Source organism: Eptatretus burgeri, chromosome 13 (genome assembly GCF_056783735.1).
Source record: "Eptatretus burgeri isolate ZD-2024b chromosome 13, Ebu_testis_v1, whole genome shotgun sequence".
Taxonomy (NCBI): Eukaryota; Metazoa; Chordata; class Myxini; order Myxiniformes; family Myxinidae; genus Eptatretus; species Eptatretus burgeri.
Window position 1 is genome coordinate 25,943,135 of NC_140973.1, and position 22,577 is coordinate 25,965,711.

The window sequence follows — 22,577 nt, forward strand, 5'->3', positions numbered from 1 at the left end:
ATCTACACTTCTCTGAGGTAAATTTGTAATTACATCCAATCTGCACTTCTGAGGTAAATTTGTAATTTCATCAATCCACACTTCTGAGGTAAATTTGTAATTACATCCAATCTACACTTCTGAGGTAAAATTTGTAATTACATCAATCTGCACTTCTGAGGTAGATTTGTAATTGCATCAATTCTCTACACTTCTGAGGTTAAATTTGTAATTACATCCAATCTACACTTCTGAGGTAAATTTGTAATTACATCAATCCAAATACACTTTCCTAGGAGTAAATTTGTAACTACATCAATCTCCACTTCTGAGGTAAAAATTTGGAATTACATCAATCTACACTTCTGAGGTAAATTTGTAATGATACATCAATCTGCACTTCTGAGTTAAATTTGTAATTACATCAATCTACACTTCTGGTGGCGTTGTAATTACATCAATCTACACTTCTGAGGTAAATTTGTAATTACATCAATCTCCACTTCTGAGGTAAATTTGTAATTACATCAATCTACACTTCTGAGGTAAATTTGTAATTAAATCAATCTACACTTCTGAGGTAAATTTGTAATTAAATCAATCTACACTTCTGAGGTAAATTTGTAATTACATCAATCTACACTTCTGAGGTAAATTTGTAATTACATCCATCTACACTTCTGAGGTAAATTTGTAACTTCATCAATCTACACTTCTGAGGTAAATTTGTAATTACATCAATCTGCACTTCTGAGGTAAATTTGTAATTACATCAATCTACACTTCTGAGGTAAATTTGTAACTTCATCAATCTACACTTCTGAGGTAAATTTGTAATTACATCAATCTACACTTCTGAGGTAAATTTGTAATTACATCCATCTACACTTCCGAGGTAAATTTGGAATTACATCAATCTACACTTCTGAGGTAAATTTGTAATTACATCAATCTACACTTCTGAGGTAAATTTGTAATTACATCCATCTACACTTCTGAGGTAAATTTGTAATTACATCCATCTACACTTCTGAGGTAAATTTGTAATTTCATCAATCTACACTTCTGAGGTAAATTTGTAATTACATCCATCTACACTTCTGAGGTAAATTTGTAATTACATCAATCTACACTTCTGAGGTAAATTTGTAATTACATCAATCTGCACTTCTGAGGTAAATTTGTAATTTCATCCATCTACACTTCTGAGGTAAATTTGTAATTACATCAATCTCCACTTCTGAGGTAAATTTGTAATTACATCCATCTACACTTCTGAGGTAAATTTGTAATTACATCCATCTACACTTCTGAGGTAAATTTGTAATTACATCCATCTACACTTCTGAGGTAAATTTGTAATTTCATCAATCTACACTTCTGAGGTAAATTTGTAATTACATCCATCTACACTTCTGAGGTAAATTTGTAATTACATCAATCTACACTTCTGAGGTAAATTTGTAATTACATCAATCTGCACTTCTGAGGTAAATTTGTAATTACATCAATCTACACTTCTGAGGTAAATTTGTAATTACATCCATCTACACTTCTGAGGTAAATTTGTAATTACATCAATCTACACTTCTGAGGTAAATTTGTAATTACATCCATCTACACTTCTGAGGTAAATTTGTAATTACATCCATCTACACTTCTGAGGTAAATTTGTAATTACATCCATCTACACTTCTGAGGTAAATTTGGAATTACATCAATCTACACTTCTGAGGTAAATTTGTTACTTCATCAATCTACACTTCTGAGGTAAATTTGTAATTTCATCCATCTACACTTCTGAGGTAAATTTGTAATTACATCAATCTACACTTCTGAGGTAAATTTGTAATTACATCAATCTGCACTTCTGAGGTAAATTTGTAATTACATCAATCTACACTTCTGAGGTAAATTTGTAATTACATCAATCTGCACTTCTGAGGTAAATTTGTAATTACATCAATCTACACTTCTGAGGTAAATTTGTAACTACATCAATCTCCACTTCTGAGGTAAATTTGTAATTACATCAATCTACACTTCTGAGGTAAATTTGTAATTACATCAATCTACACTTCTGAGGTAAATTTGTAATTACATCAATCTACACTTCTGAGGTAAATTTGTAATTACATCAATCTACACTTCTGAGGTAAATTTGTAATTACATCCATCTACACTTCTGAGGTAAATTTGTAATTACATCCATCTACACTTCTGAGGTAAATTTGTAATTACATCAATCTACACTTCTGAGGTAAATTTGTAATTACATCAATCTACACTTCTGAGGTAAATTTGTAATTACATCCATCTACACTTCTGAGGTAAATTTGTAATTACATCCATCTACACTTCTGAGGTAAATTTGTAATTACATCAATCTACACTTCTGAGGTAAATTTGTAATTACATCAATCTACACTTCTGAGGTAAATTTGTAATTACATCCATCTACACTTCTGAGGTAAATTTGTAATTACATCAATCTACACTTCTGAGTTAAATTTGTTACTTCATCAATCTACACTTCTGAGGTAAATTTGTAATTACATCAATCTACACTTCTGAGGTAAATTTGTAATTACATCAATCTGCACTTCTGAGGTAAATTTGTAATTACATCAATCTACACTTCTGAGGTAAATTTGTAACTACATCAATCTCCACTTCTGAGGTAAATTTGTAATTACATCCATCTACACTTCTGAGGTAAATTTGTAATTACATCAATCTACACTTCTGAGGTAAATTTGTAATTACATCAATCTTCACTTCTGAGGTAAATTTGTAATTACATCAATCTACACTTCTGAGGTAAATTTGTAATTACATCCATCTACACTTCCGAGGTAAATTTGGAATTACATCAATCTACACTTCTGAGGTAAATTTGTAATTACATCAATCTACACTTCTGAGGTAAATTTGTAATTACATCCATCTACACTTCTGAGGTAAATTTGTAATTACATCAATCTACACTTCTGAGGTAAATTTGTAATTACATCCATCTACACTTCTGAGGTAAATTTGTAATTACATCCATCTACACTTCCGAGGTAAATTTGGAATTACATCAATCTACACTTCTGAGGTAAATTTGTAATTACATCCATCTACACTTCTGAGGTAAATTTGTAATTACATCAATCTACACTTCTGAGGTAAATTTGTAATTACATCAATCTGCACTTCTGAGGTAAATTTGTAATTTCATCCATCTACACTTCTGAGGTAAATTTGTAATTACATCAATCTCCACTTCTGAGGTAAATTTGTAATTACATCCATCTACACTTCTGAGGTAAATTTGTAATTACATCAATCTACACTTCTGAGGTAAATTTGTAATTACATCCATCTACACTTCTGAGGTAAATTTGTAATTACATCAATCTACACTTCTGAGGTAAATTTGTAATTACATCAATCTACACTTCTGAGGTAAATTTGGAATTACATCAATCTGCACTTCTGAGGTAAATTTGGAATTACATCAATCTACATTTCTGAGGTAAATTTGTAACTACATCAATCTCCACTTCTGAGGTAAATTTGTAATTACATCCATCTACACTTCTGAGGTAAATTTGTAATTACATCAATCTACACTTCTGAGGTAAATTTGTAACTACATCAATCTCCACTTCTGAGGTAAATTTGTAATTACATCCATCTACACTTCTGAGGTAAATTTGTAATTACATCAATCTACACTTCTGAGGTAAATTTGTAACTACATCAATCTCCACTTCTGAGGTAAATTTGTAATTACATCCATCTACACTTCTGAGGTAAATTTGTAATTACATCAATCTACACTTCTGAGGTAAATTTGTAATTACATCCATCTACACTTCTGAGGTAAATTTGTAATTACATCAATCTACACTTCTGAGGTAAATTTGTAATTACATCAATCTGCACTTCTGAGGTAAATTTGTAATTACATCAATCTGCACTTCTGAGGTAAATTTGTCATTACATCAATCTACATTTCTGAGGTAAATTTGTCATTACATCAATCTACACTTCTGAGGTAAATTTGTAATTACATCAATCTACACTTCTGAGGTAAATTTGTAATTACATCCATCTACACTTCTGAGGTAAATTTGTAATTACATCAATCTACACTTCTGAGGTAAATTTGTAACTACATCAATCTCCACTTCTGAGGTAAATTTGTAATTACATCCATCTACACTTCTGAGGTAAATTTGTAATTACATCCATCTACACTTCTGAGGTAAATTTGTAATTACATCCATCTACACTTCTGAGGTAAATTTGTAATTACATCCATCTACACTTCTGAGGTAAATTTGTAATTACATCAATCTACACTTCTGAGGTAAATTTGTAACTACATCAATCTCTTCACTCATCAATCTCCACTTCTGAGGTAAATTTGTAATTACATCCATCTACACTTCTGAGGTAAATTTGTAATTACATCAATCTACACTTGAGGTAAATTTGTAATTACATCAATCTACACTTCTGAGGTAAATTTGTAATTACATCAATCTCCACTTCTGAGGTAAATTTGTAATTACATCAATCTACACTTCTGAGGTAAATTTGTAATTAAATCAATCTACACTTCTGAGGTAAATTTGTAACTTCATCAATCTACACTTCTGAGGTAAATTTGTAATTACATCAATCTACACTTCTGAGGTAAATTTGTAATTACATCAATCTACACTTCTGAGGTAAATTTGTAATTACATCAATCTACACTTCTGAGGTAAATTTGTAATTACATCAATCTACACTTCTGAGGTAAATTTGTAATTACATCAATCTACACTTCTGAGGTAAATTTGTAATTACATCAATCTACACTTCTGAGGTAAATTTGTAACTTCATCAATCTACACTTCTGAGGTAAATTTGTAATTACATCAATCTACACTTCTGAGGTAAATTTGTAATTACATCCATCTACACTTCTGAGGTAAATTTGTAATTACATCCATCTACACTTCTGAGGTAAATTTGTAATTACATCAATCTACACTTCTGAGGTAAATTTGCAATTACATCAATCATCATATCTACACTTCTGAGGTAAATTTGTAATTACATCAATCTACACTTCTGAGGTAAATTTGTAATTACATCAATCTCATCGAGGTAAATTTGTAATTACATCAATCTACACTTCTGAGGTAAATGTGTAATTACATCAATCTACACTTCTGAGGTAAATTTGTAATTACATCAATCTACACTTCTGAGGTAAATTTGTAATTACATCAATCTACACTTCTGAGGTAAATTTGTAATTACATCAATCTACACTTCTGAGGTAAATTTGTAATTACATCAATCTACACTTCTGAGGTAAATTTGTAATTACATCAATCTACACTTCTGAGGTAAATTTGTAATTACATCAATCTACACTTCTGAGGTAAATTTGTAATTACATCAATCTACACTTCTGAGGTAAATTTGTAATTACATCAATCTACACTTCTGAGGTAAATTTGTAATTACATCAATCTACACTTCTGAGGTAAATTTGTAATTACATCAATCTACACTTCTGAGGTAAATTTGTAATTACATCAATCTACACTTCTGAGGTAAATTTGTAACTACATCAATCTCCACTTCTGAGGTAAATTTGTAATTACATCCATCTACACTTCTGAGGTAAATTTGTAATTACATCAATCTACACTTGAGGTAAATTTGTAATTACATCAATCTACACTTTTGAGGTAAATTTGTAATTACATCAATCTCCACTTCTGAGGTAAATTTGTAATTACATCAATCTACACTTCTGAGGTAAATTTGTAATTAAATCAATCTACACTTCTGAGGTAAATTTGTAATTAAATCAATCTACACTTCTGAGGTAAATTTGTAATTACATCAATCTACACTTCTGAGGTAAAGTTGTAATTACATCCATCTACACTTCTGAGGTAAATTTGTAACTTCATCAATCTACACTTCTGAGGTAAATTTGTAATTACATCAATCTGCACTTCTGAGGTAAATTTGTAATTTCATCCATCTACACTTCTGAGGTAAATTTGGAATTACATCAATCTGCACTTCTGAGGTAAATTTGTAATTTCATCAATCTACACTTCTGAGGTAAATTTGTAATTACATCCATCTACACTTCTGAGGTAAATTTGTAATTACATCCATCTGCACTTCTGAGGTAAATTTGTAATTACATCCATCTGCACTTCTGAGGTAAATTTGTAATTACATCAATCTACACTTCTGAGGTAAATTTGTAATTAAATCAATCTACACTTCTGAGGTAAATTTGTAATTCAATCAATCTACACTTCTGAGGTAAATTTGTAATTACATCAATCTACACTTCTGAGGTAAATTTGTAATTACATCCATCTACACTTCTGAGGTAAATTTGTAACTTCATCAATCTACACTTCTGAGGTAAATTTGTAATTACATCAATCTGCACTTCTGAGGTAAATTTGTAATTTCATCCATCTACACTTCTGAGGTAAATTTGTAATTACATCCATCTACACTTCCGAGGTAAATTTGGAATTACATCAATCTACACTTCTGAGGTAAATTTGTAATTACATCAATCTTCACTTCTGAGGTAAATTTGCAATTACATCCATCTACACTTCTGAGGTAAATTTGTAATTTCATCCATCTACACTTCTGAGGTAAATTTGTAATTCCATCAATCAACACTTCTGAGGTAAATTTGTAATTACATCCATCTACACTTCTGAGGTAAATTTGTAATTACATCAATCTACACTTCTGAGGTAAATTTGTAATTACATCCATCTACACTTCTGAGGTAAATTTGTAATTACATCAATCTACACTTCTGAGGTAAATTTGTAATTACATCCATCTACACTTCTGAGGTAAATTTGTAATTACATCCATCTACACTTCTGAGGTAAATTTGTAATTACATCCATCTACACTTCTGAGGTAAATTTGTAATTACATCCATCTACACTTCTGAGGTAAATTTGTAACTTCATCAATCTACACTTCTGAGGTAAATTTGTAATTACATCCATCTACACTTCTGAGTTAAATTTGTTACTTCATCAATCTACACTTCTGAGGTAAATTTGTAATTACATCAATCTGCACTTCTGAGGTAAATTTGTAATTACATCAATCTACACTTCTGAGGTAAATTTGTAATTACATCAATCTACACTTCTGAGGTAAATTTGTAATTACATCAATCTACAGAGGTAAATTTGTACATCCATCTACACTTCTGAGGTAAATTTGTAATTACATCAATCTACACTTCTGAGGTAAATTTGTAATTACATCAATCTACACTTCTGAGGTAAATTTGTAATTACATCAATCTACACTTCTGAGGTAAATTTGTAATTACATCAATCTACACTTCTGAGGTAAATTTGTAATTACATCAATCTACACTTCTGAGGTAAATTTGTAATTACATCAATCTACACTTCTGAGGTAAATTTGTAATTACATCAATCTACACTTCTGAGGTAAATTTGTAATTACATCAATCTACACTTCTGAGGTAAATTTGTAATTACATCAATCTGCACTTCTGAGGTAAATTTGTAATTACATCAATCTACACTTCTGAGGTAAATTTGTAATTACATCAATCTGCACTTCTGAGGTAAATTTGTAATTACATCAATCTACACTTCTGAGGTAAATTTGTAACTACATCAATCTCCACTTCTGAGGTAAATTTGTAATTACATCCATCTACACTTCTGAGGTAAATTTGTAATTACATCAATCTACACTTCTGAGGTAAATTTGTAATTACATCAATCTACACTTCTGAGGTAAATTTGTAATTACATCCATCTACACTTCCGAGGTAAATTTGGAATTACATCAATCTACACTTCTGAGGTAAATTTGTAATTACATCAATCTACACTTCTGAGGTAAATTTGTAATTACATCAATCTACACTTCTGAGTTAAATTTGTTACTTCATCAATCTACACTTCTGAGGTAAATTTGTAATTACATCAATCTACACTTCTGAGGTAAATTTGTAATTACATCAATCTGCACTTCTGAGGTAAATTTGTAATTACATCAATCTACACTTCTGAGGTAAATTTGTAACTACATCAATCTCCACTTCTGAGGTAAATTTGTAATTACATCCATCTACACTTCTGAGGTAAATTTGTAATTACATCAATCTACACTTCTGAGGTAAATTTGTAATTACATCAATCTACACTTCTGAGGTAAATTTGTAATTACATCCATCTACACTTCCGAGGTAAATTTGGAATTACATCAATCTACACTTCTGAGGTAAATTTGTAATTACATCAATCTACACTTCTGAGGTAAATTTGTAATTACATAAATCTACACTTCTGAGGTAAATTTGTAATTACATCAATCTACACTTCTGAGGTAAATTTGTAATTACATCCATCTACACTTCTGAGGTGAATTTGTAATTACATCAATCTACACTTCTGAGGTAAATTTGTAATTACATCAATCTCCACTTCTGAGGTAAATTTGTAATTACATCCATCTACACTTCTGAGGTAAATTTGTAATTACATAAATCTACACTTCTGAGGTAAATTTGTAATTACATCAATCTACACTTCTGAGGTAAATTTGTAATTACATCCATCTACACTTCTGAGGTAAATTTGTAATTACATCAATCTACACTTCTGAGGTAAATTTGTAATTACATCAATCTCCACTTCTGAGGTAAATTTGTAATTACATCCATCTACACTTCTGAGGTAAATTTGTAATTACATCAATCTACACTTCTGAGGTAAATTTGTAATTACATCCATCTACACTTCTGAGGTAAATTTGTAATTACATCAATCTACACTTCTGAGGTAAATTTGTAATTACATCAATCTCCACTTCTGAGGTAAATTTGGAATTACATCAATCTGCACTTCTGAGGTAAATTTGTAATTACATCAATCTACACTTCTGAGGTAAATTTGTAACTACATCAATCTCCACTTCTGAGGTAAATTTGTAATTACATCCATCTACACTTCTGAGGTAAATTTGTGATTACATCAATCTTCACTTCTGAGGTAAATTTGTAATTACATCAATCTACACTTCTGAGGTAAATTTGTAATTTCATCCATCTACACTTCTGAGGTAAATTTGTAATTACATCAATCTATACTTCTGAGGTAAATTTGTAATTACATCAATCTACACTTCTGAGGTAAATTTGTAATTACATCAATCTACACTTCTGAGGTAAATGGAAACAAATTATACTGTGAGAATATTTGTGAACATACTCCAATGTTTTCATGACGATCAAGGCTGATAAAGACGCCAAAATAGATCGATAAGGTAATATGGAATAGGCAAAGCCGAGAAGCGAACGCAGAATTCTTCTTCCATTCGCTTCTGACTTTACCTATAACTTGTTCACAATGGTATGCGCAATTTCCGGTTACTTCGGCCTGGATTCGGGATCAGCGATCAAATCATGTAAATTTGTTAGATCGGATAGAGATCTTCACCAAAATCGAATAAATTAATCCTTGCGACACATCCAACCTTCCCACCAAGTTTAATCCAAATCCGTCCAAAACTTTTTGAGATATTATGCTATATATCATTTTTAGCCCTATCTCTCAATGGTGAAGAATCACTTAAAAAATTCTAGTAGTCGGATCCAGATCCAGATCTTCGCCAAAATCGAATCAATTTGTCCTTGACACACACCGAACCTGTCCACAACTTTTTGAGATATCTTGTACACAGACAAGCAGACAGAAAGGGGTGAAAACATAATCTCCTTCACCTTTGGTGGCAGAGGTAATCAAAACCAAAAAGAAGGTGAAGGAAAGGGGGGTGGGGCACAACAACCTGGAAAGGAAGGGGTGGGCTCGGCAGAAGGTGAATGAGAGTACAGTACAATATGGAATAGGCAAAGCCTAGAAGCGAACGTGGAAGTCTTCTTACATCCACTTCTTAAATATATCAAATTAAACAGTCTTTTTGCTACGAAAAAATAAATGTTACCTTCACAACAACAACGACACCGCCGAGAACAGGATCTCATCTGCAAAAATAAATATTAGCTCAACATTACCTTCACAACAACTACACCGCCGAGAACAGGATCTCATCTGAAAGAAAAAAAAATTTCCTCAACATTACCTTCACAATGACAACTACACCGCCTGGAACAGGATCTTATCTAAAAAAAATAAATACAAGAAGCGAACGTAGAATTCTTCTTACATTCGCTTCTGACTATTCCTATAACTTGTTCACAATGGTATACGCAATTTCCGGTTACTTCGGCCTGAATTCGGGATCAGCGATCAAATAATATAAATCACGATTAAAAATTATTTTTTGGTGATGCGGGAGATATCTTTATTAAAGTCAATGGAGGAAATATACACCATGTCTGATATTTGGGTCTTTCATGTCTCCGACGATGCCTTTATCTCCCGGGACGCATCATTCCCCATGACAAAAACCGGAAGCAAAAGGGTCATAGCCGACAACACGGATTCCAAATTGCCAGGGTATTGTGTTGTTGTTGTTATTGTTTCCTATTCTCTCATATGCACGCGTTGAGTATGAAGCTCACTACGTTTGCTATCAAATTAACTTTGGGGAAAAAATAATTGAATGAATAAATAAATAAACACTTCCGGTCATGAATAAAAGAAATTAAAAGTTCTGGAAAGAGTTTCAAAATCACTCCCGGTAATGTTAAATACTAAACAAGTCTGAAGACGACAATGGTTCACGAGCAGTATTTGACGATGTAGATTGTTTCAGAAGTCAAGGATGAGACAATGTGATAATTTTTGACCAAGTCATAAAAATGATCAACATGATATGGTACGAGTGACAGGATAATAGCTGCAAAATGTCGAAAACCCGGTTTCGTTCAACAACTTTCAAAATTTGACCTTTGCATAACCTTTAAAGGTCATAAAACAATGTTGTGGACATTAAAATAAGGAAACAGGATACGTGCTGGAGCTTATTGGAGTTAGTTCGTCGAAGAACGCCGAAAACCCGGTTCGATTCCCACAACTTAGAAAATTTGACCTTTATGAACTTTAAAGGTCAAAGGTCAAGGATTATGATCTTTGGTGCAAAACTTCCTCTGGAACATTCCAGGACGAATATAACGTCATATAGGCCATATGGCATTTCGCAATCCTCGGATTATCCATACTTTGATGAAATCAGCGTAAAAACAAACTTGAAGGGGGCGCCACGGGCAAGGTGTTCGAGATAGAGCAAAATGGTTTCAACACTTTCGGTGGGGAATGATCTCAAGAATATGCATAAAAAATATTGTCATCCTCGCTGTCAAAGTTTTGGCGGTCGTATGATTTTACGTCAAAATTCGCCATTTTCTGAGTTCGTGACCTTGTGACGAAAATGAAAAATTGAGCTCTGTGGGGCTATGCAGGGGCCATTGTGCAAACCAAATACCGAAACCCCTGCCAGATTCGACAAACCCCCTCAGAGAATATGGATTTTTATGTCAAAATTCGCAATTTTCTAAGTTCGTGACCTTGTGACTAAAATGAAAAAAAAAAAATTGAGCTCCGTGGGGCGATGCAGGTGCCATTTGGCTAACCAAATACCAAAACCCCTGCCAGATTCGACAAACCCCCTCGGAGAAGATGCAAATTGAAATCGACTAGACCCTCAAAACACATGTTTTTTGGTCGTGGTTCCGCCCAAAATGGGCGCACCCCACCCATTCTCAGGAAACACAACCAGATCATGATATAAACCTCCCACCAAAATTTTATCAGGATCGGATCAAAACCCACGGAGCTATGCTCGGGGCAGACAGACAAACACAGACAGACAGACAGACACACACACACACACCAATAACGAATATAGTGGTCACTTACTTTTTCATGAACCAATAAACACTTCCTGTCATGAAAAAAAAATCATTTTCGGAAGTATAAAATTAACTTTGGGGAAAAAAATAATTGAATGAATAAATAAATAAACACTTCCGGTCATGAATAAAAGAAATTAAAAGTTCCGGAAAGAGTTTCAAAATCACTCCCGGCAATGTTAAATACGAAATAAACACTTCCTGTCATGAAAAAAATCACTTTCGGAAGTATAAGATTAACTTTGGGAAAAAATAATTGAATAAATAAAAAAATAAACACTTCCGGTCATGATCTCTTGGAACACATCATTCCCCATGACAAAGACCAGAAGCAAAAGGGTCATAGCCGACGATACGGATTCCAAATTGCCAGGGAATTGTGTTGTTGTTGTTGTTGTTGTTGTTTCCTATTATCTCATGTGCATGCGTTGAGTATGAAGCTAACGACGTTCGCAATAAAATTAACTTTGAAGAAAAAATAATTGAATGAATAAATAAATAAACACTTCCGGTCATGAATAAAATAAATTAAAAGTTCCGGAAAGAGTTTCAAAATCACTCCTAGTTATCTGAAATACCAAAGAAACACTTTCTGTCATTAAAAAAATCACTTTCGGAAGTATAAAATTAACTTTGCAATAAAAAATTGAATAAATGAATAAAAAAATAAACACTTCTGGTCATGATCTTCCGGTACGCATCATTCCCCATGACAAAAATCGGAAGCAAAAGGGACATAGCCGACGACACGGATTCCAAATTGCCAAGGAATTGTGTTGTTGTTTCCTATTCTCTCATGTGCACGCGTTGAGTTTGAAGCTCACTTCGTTCGCTGATATGGAATAGGCAAAGCTGAGAAGCGAACGCAGAATTCTTCTTACATTCGCTTCTGACTTTACCGATAACTTGTTCACAACTGTGCACACAATTTCTGGTTACTTCGGCCTGGATTCGGGATCAGCAATCAAATAACGTAAATCACGATAAAAAATTTTTTTGATGATGCGGGAGTTATCTTTATTAAAATCAGTGGAGGAAATATACACCATGTCTGACATTTGGGTCTTTCATATCTCCGACGATGCCTTTATCTCCTGGGACGCATCATTCCCCATGACAAAAACCGGAAGCAAAAGGGTCATAGCCGACGACACGGATTCCAAATTGAAAGGGAATTGTGTTGTTGTTGTTTCCTATTCTCTCATTTGCACGCGTTGAGTATGAAGCTCACTTCGTTCGCGAAAAATTAACTTTGGGGAAAAAATAATTGAAAGAATAAAAAAAGAAACACTTCCGGTCATGAATAAAATAAATTAAAAGTTCCGGAAAGAGTTTCAAAATCACTCCTGGTAATGTTAAATACTAAATAAACACTTCCTGTCATGAAAAAAAATCACTTTCGGAAGTATAAAATTAACTTTGGGGAAAAAATAATTGAATGAATAAATAAATAAACACTTCCGGTCATGAATAAAAGAAATTTAAACTTCCGGAAAGAGTTTCAAAATCACTCCCGGTAATGTTAAATACCAAATAAACACTTCCTGTCATGAAAAAAATCACTTTCGGAAGTATAAAATTAACGTTGGGGAAAAAATAATTGAATAAATAAATAAACACTTCCGGTCATGAATAAAAGAAATTAAAAGTTCCGGAAAGAGTTTCAAAATCACTCCCGGCAATGTTAAATACGAAATAAACACTTCCCGTCATGGAAAAAAAATCACTTTCGGAAGTATAAAATTAACTTTGGGAAAATAATAATTGAATAAATAAATAAATAAACACTTCCGGTCATGATCTCCCGGTATGCATCATTCCCCATGACAAAAACCGGAAGCAAAAGGGACATAGCCGACGACACGGATTCCAAATTAACAGGGTATTGTATTGTTTCCTATTCTCTCGTGCACGCGTTGAGTATGAAGCTCACTACGTTCGCAAATATGGAATAGGCAAAGCCGAGAAGCGAACGCAGAATTCTTCTTGCATTCGCTTCTGACTTTACCTATAACTTTTTCACAACTGTACACACAATTTCCGGTTACTTCGGCCTGGATTTGGGATCAGCGATCAAATAATGTAAATCACGATTAAAAATTAATTTTTGATGATGCGGGAGATATCTTTATTAAAATCAGTGGGGGAAATATACACCATGTCTGATATTTGGGTCTTTCATGTCTCCGACGATGCCTTTATATCCCGGGATGCATCATTCCCCATGACAAAAACCAGAAGCAAAAGGGTCATAGCCGACGACACTGATTCCAAATTGCCAGGGTATTGTGTTGTTGTTGTTTCCTATTCTCTCATGTGCACGTGTTGAGTATGAAGCTCACGTTCGCTAATATGGAATAGGCAAAGCCGAGAAGCGAACGCAGAATTCTTCTTACATTCGCTTCTGGCTTTACCTAACTTTTTCACAACTGTACACACAATTTCCGGTAACTTCGGCCTGGATTCGGGATCAGCGATCAAATAATGTAAACCACGATTAAAAATTATTTTTTGATGATGCAGGAGATATCTTTATTAAAATCAGTGGAGGAAATATACACCATGTCTGATATTTGGGTCTTTCATATCTCCGACGATGCCTTTATCTCCCGGGACGCATCATTCCCCATGACAAAAACCGGAAGCAAAAGGGTCATAGCCGACGACAAGGATGCCAAATTGCCAGGGTATTGTGTTGTTGTTGTTGTTGTTGTTGTTTCCTATTCTCTCATGTGCACGCGTTGAGTATGAAGCTCACTACGTTCACGAAAAATTAACTTTGGGGAAAAAATAATTGAAAGAATAAATAAATAAACATTTCCGGTCATGAATAAAATAAATTAAAGTTCCGGAAAGAGTTTCAAAATCACTCCCGGTAATGTTAAATACGAAATAAACACTTCCTGTCATGAAAAAAAAATCACTTTCGGAAGTATAAAATTAACTTTGGGGAAAAAATAATTGAATAAATAAATAAACACTTCCGATCATGAATAAAAGAAATTAAAAGTTCCGGAAAGAGTTTCAAAATCACTCCCGGTAATGTTAAATACCAAATAAACACTTCCTGTCATGAAAAAAATCACTTTCGGAAGTATAAAATTAACTTTGGGGAAAAAAATAATTCAATGAGTAAATAAATAAACACTTCCGGTCATGAATAAAAGAAATTAAAAGTTCCAGAAAGAGTTTCAAAATCACTCCCGGCAATGTTAAATACGAAATAAACACTTCCCGTCATGGAAAAAAAATCACTTTCGGAAGTATAAAATTAACTTTGGGAAAATAATAATTGAATAAATAAATAAATAAACACTTCCGGTCATGATCTCCCGGTATGCATCATTCCCCATGACAAAAACCGGAAGCAAAAGGGACATAGCCGACGACACGGATTCCAAATTAACAGGGTATTGTATTGTTTCCTATTCTCTCGTGCACGCGTTGAGTATGAAGCTCACTACGTTCGCAAATATGGAATAGGCAAAGCCGAGAAGTGAACGCAGAATTCTTCTTGCATTCGCTTCTGACTTTACCTATAACTTTTTCACAACTGTACACACAATTTCCGGTTACTTCGGCCTGGATTTGGGATCAGCGATCAAATAATGTAAATCACGATTAAAAATTAATTTTTGATGATGCGGGAGATATCTTTATTAAAATCAGTGGGGGAAATATACACCATGTCTGATATTTGGGTCTTTCATGTCTCCGACGATGCCTTTATATCCCGGGGCGCATCATTCCCCATGACAAAAACCAGAAGCAAAAGGGTCATAGCCGACGACACGGATTCCAAATTGCCAGGGTATTGTGTTGTTGTTGTTTCCTATTCTCTCATGTGCACGTGTTGAGTATGAAGCTCACGTTCGCTAATATGGAATAGGCAAAGCCGAGAAGCGAACGCAGAATTCTTCTTACATTCGCTTCTGGCTTTACCTAACTTTTTCACAACTGTATACACAATTTCCGGTAACTTCGGCCTGGATTCGGGATCAGCGATCAAATAATGTAAACCACGATTAAAAATTATTTTTTGATGATGCAGGAGATATCTTTATTAAAATCAGTGGAGGAAATATACACCATGTCTGATATTTGGGTCTTTCATATCTCCGACGATGCCTTTATCTCCCGGGACGCATCATTCCCCATGACAAAAACCGGAAGCAAAAGGGTCATGGCCGACGACAAGGATGCCAAATTGCCAGGGTATTGTGTTGTTGTTGTTGTTGTTGTTGTTTCCTATTCTCTCATGTGCACGCGTTGAGTATGAAGCTCACTACGTTCACGAAAAATTAACTTTGGGGAAAAAATAATTGAAAGAATAAATAAATAAACATTTCCGGTCATGAATAAAATAAATTAAAGTTCCGGAAAGAGTTTCAAAATCACTCCCGGTAATGTTAAATACGAAATAAACACTTCCTGTCATGAAAAAAAAAATCACTTTCGGAAGTATAAAATTAACTTTGGGGAAAAAATAATTGAATAAATAAATAAACACTTCCGATCATGAATAAAAGAAATTAAAAGTTCCAGACAGAGTTTCAAAATCACTCCCGGTAATGTTAAATACTAAATAAACACTTCCTGTCATGAAAAAAATCACTTTCGGAAGTATAAAATTAACTTTGAGAAAAAATAATTGAATAAATAAATAAATAAATACTTCCGGTCATGATCTCCCGGTAAGCATCATTCCCCATGACAAAAACCGGAAGCAAAAGGGTCATAGCCCACGACAAGGATTCCAAATTGCCAAGGTATTGTTTTGTTGTTTCCTATTCTCTCATGTGCACGCGTTGAGTATGAAGCTCACTACTTTCGCTAATATGGAAAAGGCAAAGCCGACAAGCGAACGCAAAATTCTTCTTACATTCGCTTCTGACTTTACCTATAACTTGTTCACAACTGCAGACACAATTTCCGGTTACTTCAGCCTGGATTCGGGATCAGCGATCAAATAATGTAAATCACAATAAAAAAATTATTTTTTGATGATGCAGGAAATATCTTTATTAAAATCAGTGGAGGAAATATACACCATGTCTGATATTTGGGTCTTTCATGTCTCCGACGATGCCTTTATCTCCCGGGAGGCATCATTCCCCATGACAAAAACCGGAAGCAAAAGGGTCATAGCCGATGACACGGATTCCAAATTGACAAGGTATTGTGTTGTTGTTGTTGTTGCTTCCTATTCTCTCATGTGCACGCGTTGAGTATGAAGCTCACGACATTCGTCATAAAATTAACTTTGGGGGAAAAAATAATTGAATGAATAAATAAATAAACACTTCTGGTCATGAATAAAATAAATTAAAAGTTCCGGAAAGAGTTTCAAAATCACTCCCGGTGATGTTAAATACTAAATAAACAAGCCGGTAGGCGGACATGGGTCGTCGATCAAGTCGAATTTAGTCGTTTTTCAGCGGTTACTAGCCAACAAAAGCGTCCATAGCAACGGTTCTCTCACACATAACTAGGACATACCATGAACCTACCATACCAATTTCATGTATGTCTGACTCATAGTCTCCGAGATATAACGAACTTCGTTTTTTTCAACCAGGGTTCATTCAAAGTCTATCTTCTCCGACAGTTTTCATGGGAGCGTGCTGAATTTTTTGTCAAGGGGGATGAACGTGTTGCCCACAAACGATCATAGTTTGATTTTTGAATTTCGATATTTTAATTTTTTTGAAAATTCAAAAGCCCGTTGCAAGGCAACCGAGGGGTCCATAGCAACGGTTCTCAAACGCGCACAGCTAGGTCATGGTATGAACCTCCCACCAGAGTTTCATCAAAATCGGCCTACAATTAACGGAGTACTGGCCTGGACAGACAGACACAGATAACGACAGAAAACCTGACAATAAGGGTAGATAGATTGACTCCCCAAAACGACGGAAAACCTGACAATAAGGGTAGATAGATCGACGACCCAACACTTCCCGTCATGAAAAAAATCTCTTTCGGAAGTATAAAATTAACTTTGGGGAAAAAAATAATTGAATGACTAAATAAACACTTCCGGTCATGAAAAAAAGAAATTAAAAGTTCCAGAAAGTTTCAAAATCACTCCTGGTAATGTTAAATACTAAATAAACACTTCCTGTCATGAAAAAAAAAATCACTTTCGGAAGTATAAAATTTACTTTGGGGAAAAAATAATTGAATGAAGAAATAAAAACACTTCCGTCATGAATAAAAGAAATTAAAAGTTCCGGAAAGAGTTTCAAAATCACTCCCGGTAATGTTAAATACTAAATAAACACTTCCTGTCATGAAAAAAATCACTTTCGGAAGTATAAAATTAAATTTGGGGAAAAAATAATTGAATGAATAAATAAATAAACACTTCCGGTCATTAATAAATGAAATTAAAAGTTCCGGAAAGAGTTTCAAAATCACTCCCGGTAAGGATAAATACTAAATAAACACTTCCTGTCATGAAAAAAAAATCACTTTCGGAAGTATAAAATTAACTTTGGGGAAAAAATAATTGAATAAATGAATAAACACTTCCGGTCATGATCTACCGGTACGCATCATTCCCCATGACAAAAACCGGAAGCAAAAGGGTCATAGCCGACGACACGGATTCCAAATTGCCAGGGTATTGTGTTGTTGTTGTTTCCTATTCTCTGTTGTGCACACGTGGAGTATGAAGCTCACTACGTTTGCTATAAATCAGATCGTTGAAACGCCAAATTGTACGTCTTCTCGTTCTTCGCTTTTTTTCACCAACTGAACACAGTAAAGGCTGAAGCGATTACAAGCAAAAAGCAAAGATGAAGTCATCAGGAGGAATGTGGATAGGATTCAGGTTTCAAATGCTACTCGTCTACCCTCAAACCCATCCAGGTGCAACTAAGTGAGCTTTATTAAAAAATAAAAAACAGAGCTCAGATTCAAAATAAATAAATAATTTTGGCTGCCAGACCATGCGTCCAATCAGGTTGAAATTTAAAACATATATTCCCCATCACTACGAGATCATAATTTTGAAGCTTCACCTCGATTGGTGCAGCGGTTCAAGATAATTTTAAATATATTTTCCTTCAATGCAATATGGCTGCCAAACCATGTGACCCACCAATTATTCCTGAACACTCTGGTATTACCAAGGTTTGGGGAACATGTGTGTGAAGTTTCCCCTCTATCTGGCCACCATCCTGGGGAGGATTTTAAAAAGTTTTAGGGTATATCCAACATGGCTGCCAAACCATGTAACCGACTGTATGTCAGGTGGACCTTTTTGTTCATCATGGATATCGGTGGTCATTCCTGTAAAGTTTCACCTCGATCTGTTTAGCCATGAGACCTATGAAGGTTTAAAAAAAAAAAAAAACAAAGGCTGTTGTACCATGTTACCTATGACGTCGTAATTATCATTAAAACATTACGTGGGCAGTCGCACATATGGTGAAAATTTTGTGTTAATCCGACAAGCGGTTGTGGAGAAAAGGGAAAAAGAAAATGCAGTCTCGTACAGACTTCTCCATACGTACGTAACCGAGCTTTTCGGTTTGCGAGGGCGGGCTAATTAATACATAAAACGGCCAAATCGAATTTGGAAATTATACACAAGTCAAGGATGCACAAGGAAATTTGATGCTGGAAGAGGCCATTCGGCCCATCATGCTTGCACCACATCAAAACCAGATCAAAAAAAGAACCAGAGTTGGTGTCAAAGCCACCCAATACTCGCCTGTTTATACATTTATCGTTTTTAAAAGACTGGTCTAATAATATTTTTTATAAAGCATTGCAGTGAAGTCTGATCCAAATAATTTTAAAGCAATATATGTTTTTGTATATTGTAATCAGAAAAAAATAGTGTGGTAGATAAAAACATTAGAAAGGAAATAACTTGCACCAAAAACTTTAACATTTTCACGCTGACGCTCACGCCAGGGGTATCGCTATAGCTCTCTGTTCTTCGAATAGGCGAGCTAAAAATGCAACAAAAAAAAATTCTGTAGTTTTTTTTTTTCTTTCCAAGGGAGGGGGCATGGTGAAGATGGTTCTTGGGTAAAAACACACATCAACCACACAACACTCCTTGACAAGACCCCCCACATGAACACAATCACCCATCAATGCTCAAGCTACCTAAAAGTCCTGCCAACATCCATGTACCCCTCTTGATCTCCATAACTTCCAGGTACCTATCTAATTCCAATTTAAACTTATCTACTGTTTCTGCTGCCACTACCTTTCCAGGGAGACCATTCCATGCATGAACTACTCTCCGAGTGAAAGTCCCCTGCCTTGCTACCGTCTTCACTCTCCACTTCTTTACTCTCAGGCTATGGCCCCTGGTCCTATCACTGTCGACTCAATTGAATAATTCATCTTCACTTATTTTATCTATACCTTTCATTATTTTAAACATCTCCATCATATCATATCTCCTCATAACCACCTCCTTTGTAGTGTATAAAGCCGTCTCCTTCAGCCGCTCTTCATAGGGGTTGAGTAGCTAAGCTCAAATTCAATGTTGTAGCCCTGTGCTCTGAACCCTACACTGATGCTGTGTTATTGACACCTGTCAAATCCATCCCTTAGGCAATCACAGACAACCAAACTCCAGCAGAAGTCCTCACTGCCTGGTGTTCAAGGTGGACGTCTCCAAGGATGAAACTTCGGAAAAAGAAAAATCGTGAAAATTATTTGACAACTTGGTGGAAGTGTTTGTTTGTGGATTCATTTTCTACTTGTTCTGTGATGGGTCTTCATGTCCTGCATCCATAAAACGAACCATTTTGTAAGGCGTTTTCATCATGCGATCTCATAAATGGTTTGGCATCATATTCTGAGCTTATCTTCATAACTATGGTCATGCTCGTCAACATGGCTGAGATCAAGGACGTACTTGGTAAGGTAAGAAGGTTTGCTCCATGGCTGGCACCTTCAGAAAATAGTTTATGCTTTCTCATTTGTCTGGAGAGGTTTCGGATTACTTGAGTTTGGAGCAAGTCATTAAGACAATTAAAAGGAACACTAACTTTTAAAAAAATTCACGACGGCTTAAAAATGTATACAACGTACGATTGTAAATAAGTCCTGTATAATGAATTGAGTAATCAATAAAAAAATTGATTGCTTTTAAAGCTGAAATATTCTTTTCTCCAATAATTTCACAATTGAGTGCACATTATTTAAATATTATTAACATGAACAAACCATTGTTGAGTAAACATCTTTCACATTTAGTCAATGGAGCTGAAATAAAGTTAACAATAAGTGACCAAAAGAATTCATCAAGAAAAACAAAGATTGATTTAGACTTCACAATGATGACTGCTCGATCGTGGTAGACTATAATGTGCTTTTACAGGAGTCAAGCCAGCTGTCTTATGTACCAATACTGACTTTGGATGTTAAAGATGCCACTATTTTTTCGCAAGAGTATGGCATTGGGTATTGTATCCTGGTTAGAGTTTAAATTTGTCTAAACTGAAGGGGCACTTGCATCAGCAACCCCTACCTTTCCCTCCAATAAGGCACAAATCTAGTCTAACAAAAGGGACAACTCCAAGAATGCAGTGTGTAATTTCTAGAAAGTTGCTTGTGAGGTCTCTAATGAGCTGCTTATTACATCTCCCTTTATATATGGAGAAGAGACTGATTGCTCATCATCATTTCATGTGAAGCCATGGCTGCTGGTCACGTCCTTGGAAGGTGAATTATTTGTCAGGAATCAAACCAATTGTGTTTACCTATTTATATAGCACATGCAGAATTAAATTAATCTACAACCCTTCACAGTCAATTGGCCCAGGGGTATGGAATTGTATAGAAATCAAGGAAAAGGTCATGGTCTCTCTGTCTCTGTCTTACTCACTCTCACTCCTCTTTTTATATACGAGAAGACCCACTCCCAATGGGAGCGGCAGGAAGGGTCACATTATTGTCCTCTCTGAGGTACAGTTGTGGCCAAAAATATTGGCACCTTTGCACTTTTTTCAAATAATGCACCATTTCTTCCAGGAGATTGTTGAAATTAAAAAGTAGTTTGGTTTCCACATCTGTATTTATTTAGTTTGCAGTGGAACAACAAAAAAACACCCCAAAAAAATTACAAAATCTTAGTTTATTCCACAGAAATCCTAAAATATCCTGGACAATATTATTGGCACCTTTTAGAAGTTGTACGAAATAATGAGATTTCAAACAGGTGATTCTCCTTTACTTTGGAATTGAACTCACCTATGGTGAGTTGTAGTGCGGTAGATAGTAGAAAATTGTGCAAATTATGATAAAAGCATCAAATTTGGCATTTCTGTTCTGCAGGGCTTTCTGATCAAATCTGCCCGATTGGCCATTTGAAAATCCAAGATGGCCACCAAGTTAGCCTCCCAAAGTTGACTTTTTGCTTAAGGCCCGGTCACACCTTGACGTTTTAGCCAACGTATGCCGATTTTTGAATTTTTTTTCTAAAACGCTGGCACACGTTGAATACGTTATGGGTAAGTTTTGATAACATTGAGAGCACGCTGGCATACGTCGTAGTACGTTGCCATACGTCGTTGTACGTTGGCTTTAAACGTTGTACTTTTAGGTTGTCCTCAAATTTTTTCATGCTTGAAATTTCACGACGTATGCCGGCGTATGACTCACACGTTCTGCTACGCTGGCCACAAGTTGTAGGCACGGTCTGTGATCGTTG

At 34.7% G+C, this 22,577-nt stretch overlaps 1 protein-coding gene across 1 annotated transcript in view; it reads left to right on the plus strand.

The window, feature by feature from the left end:
- Window positions 1-21,018, plus strand: part of LOC147014106 (RING finger protein 150-like) — a 108,839-nt gene extending 87,821 nt beyond the window's left edge. Inside the window, exon 7 of the mRNA XM_085851780.1 lies at window positions 20,474-21,018. Coding sequence (XP_085707906.1) covers window positions 20,474-20,571 — 98 coding nt within the window. The 3' untranslated portion in view covers window positions 20,572-21,018. The remainder of the gene's footprint in view (window positions 1-20,473) is intronic.
- The last annotated feature ends 1,559 nt before the right edge of the window (window positions 21,019-22,577 follow it).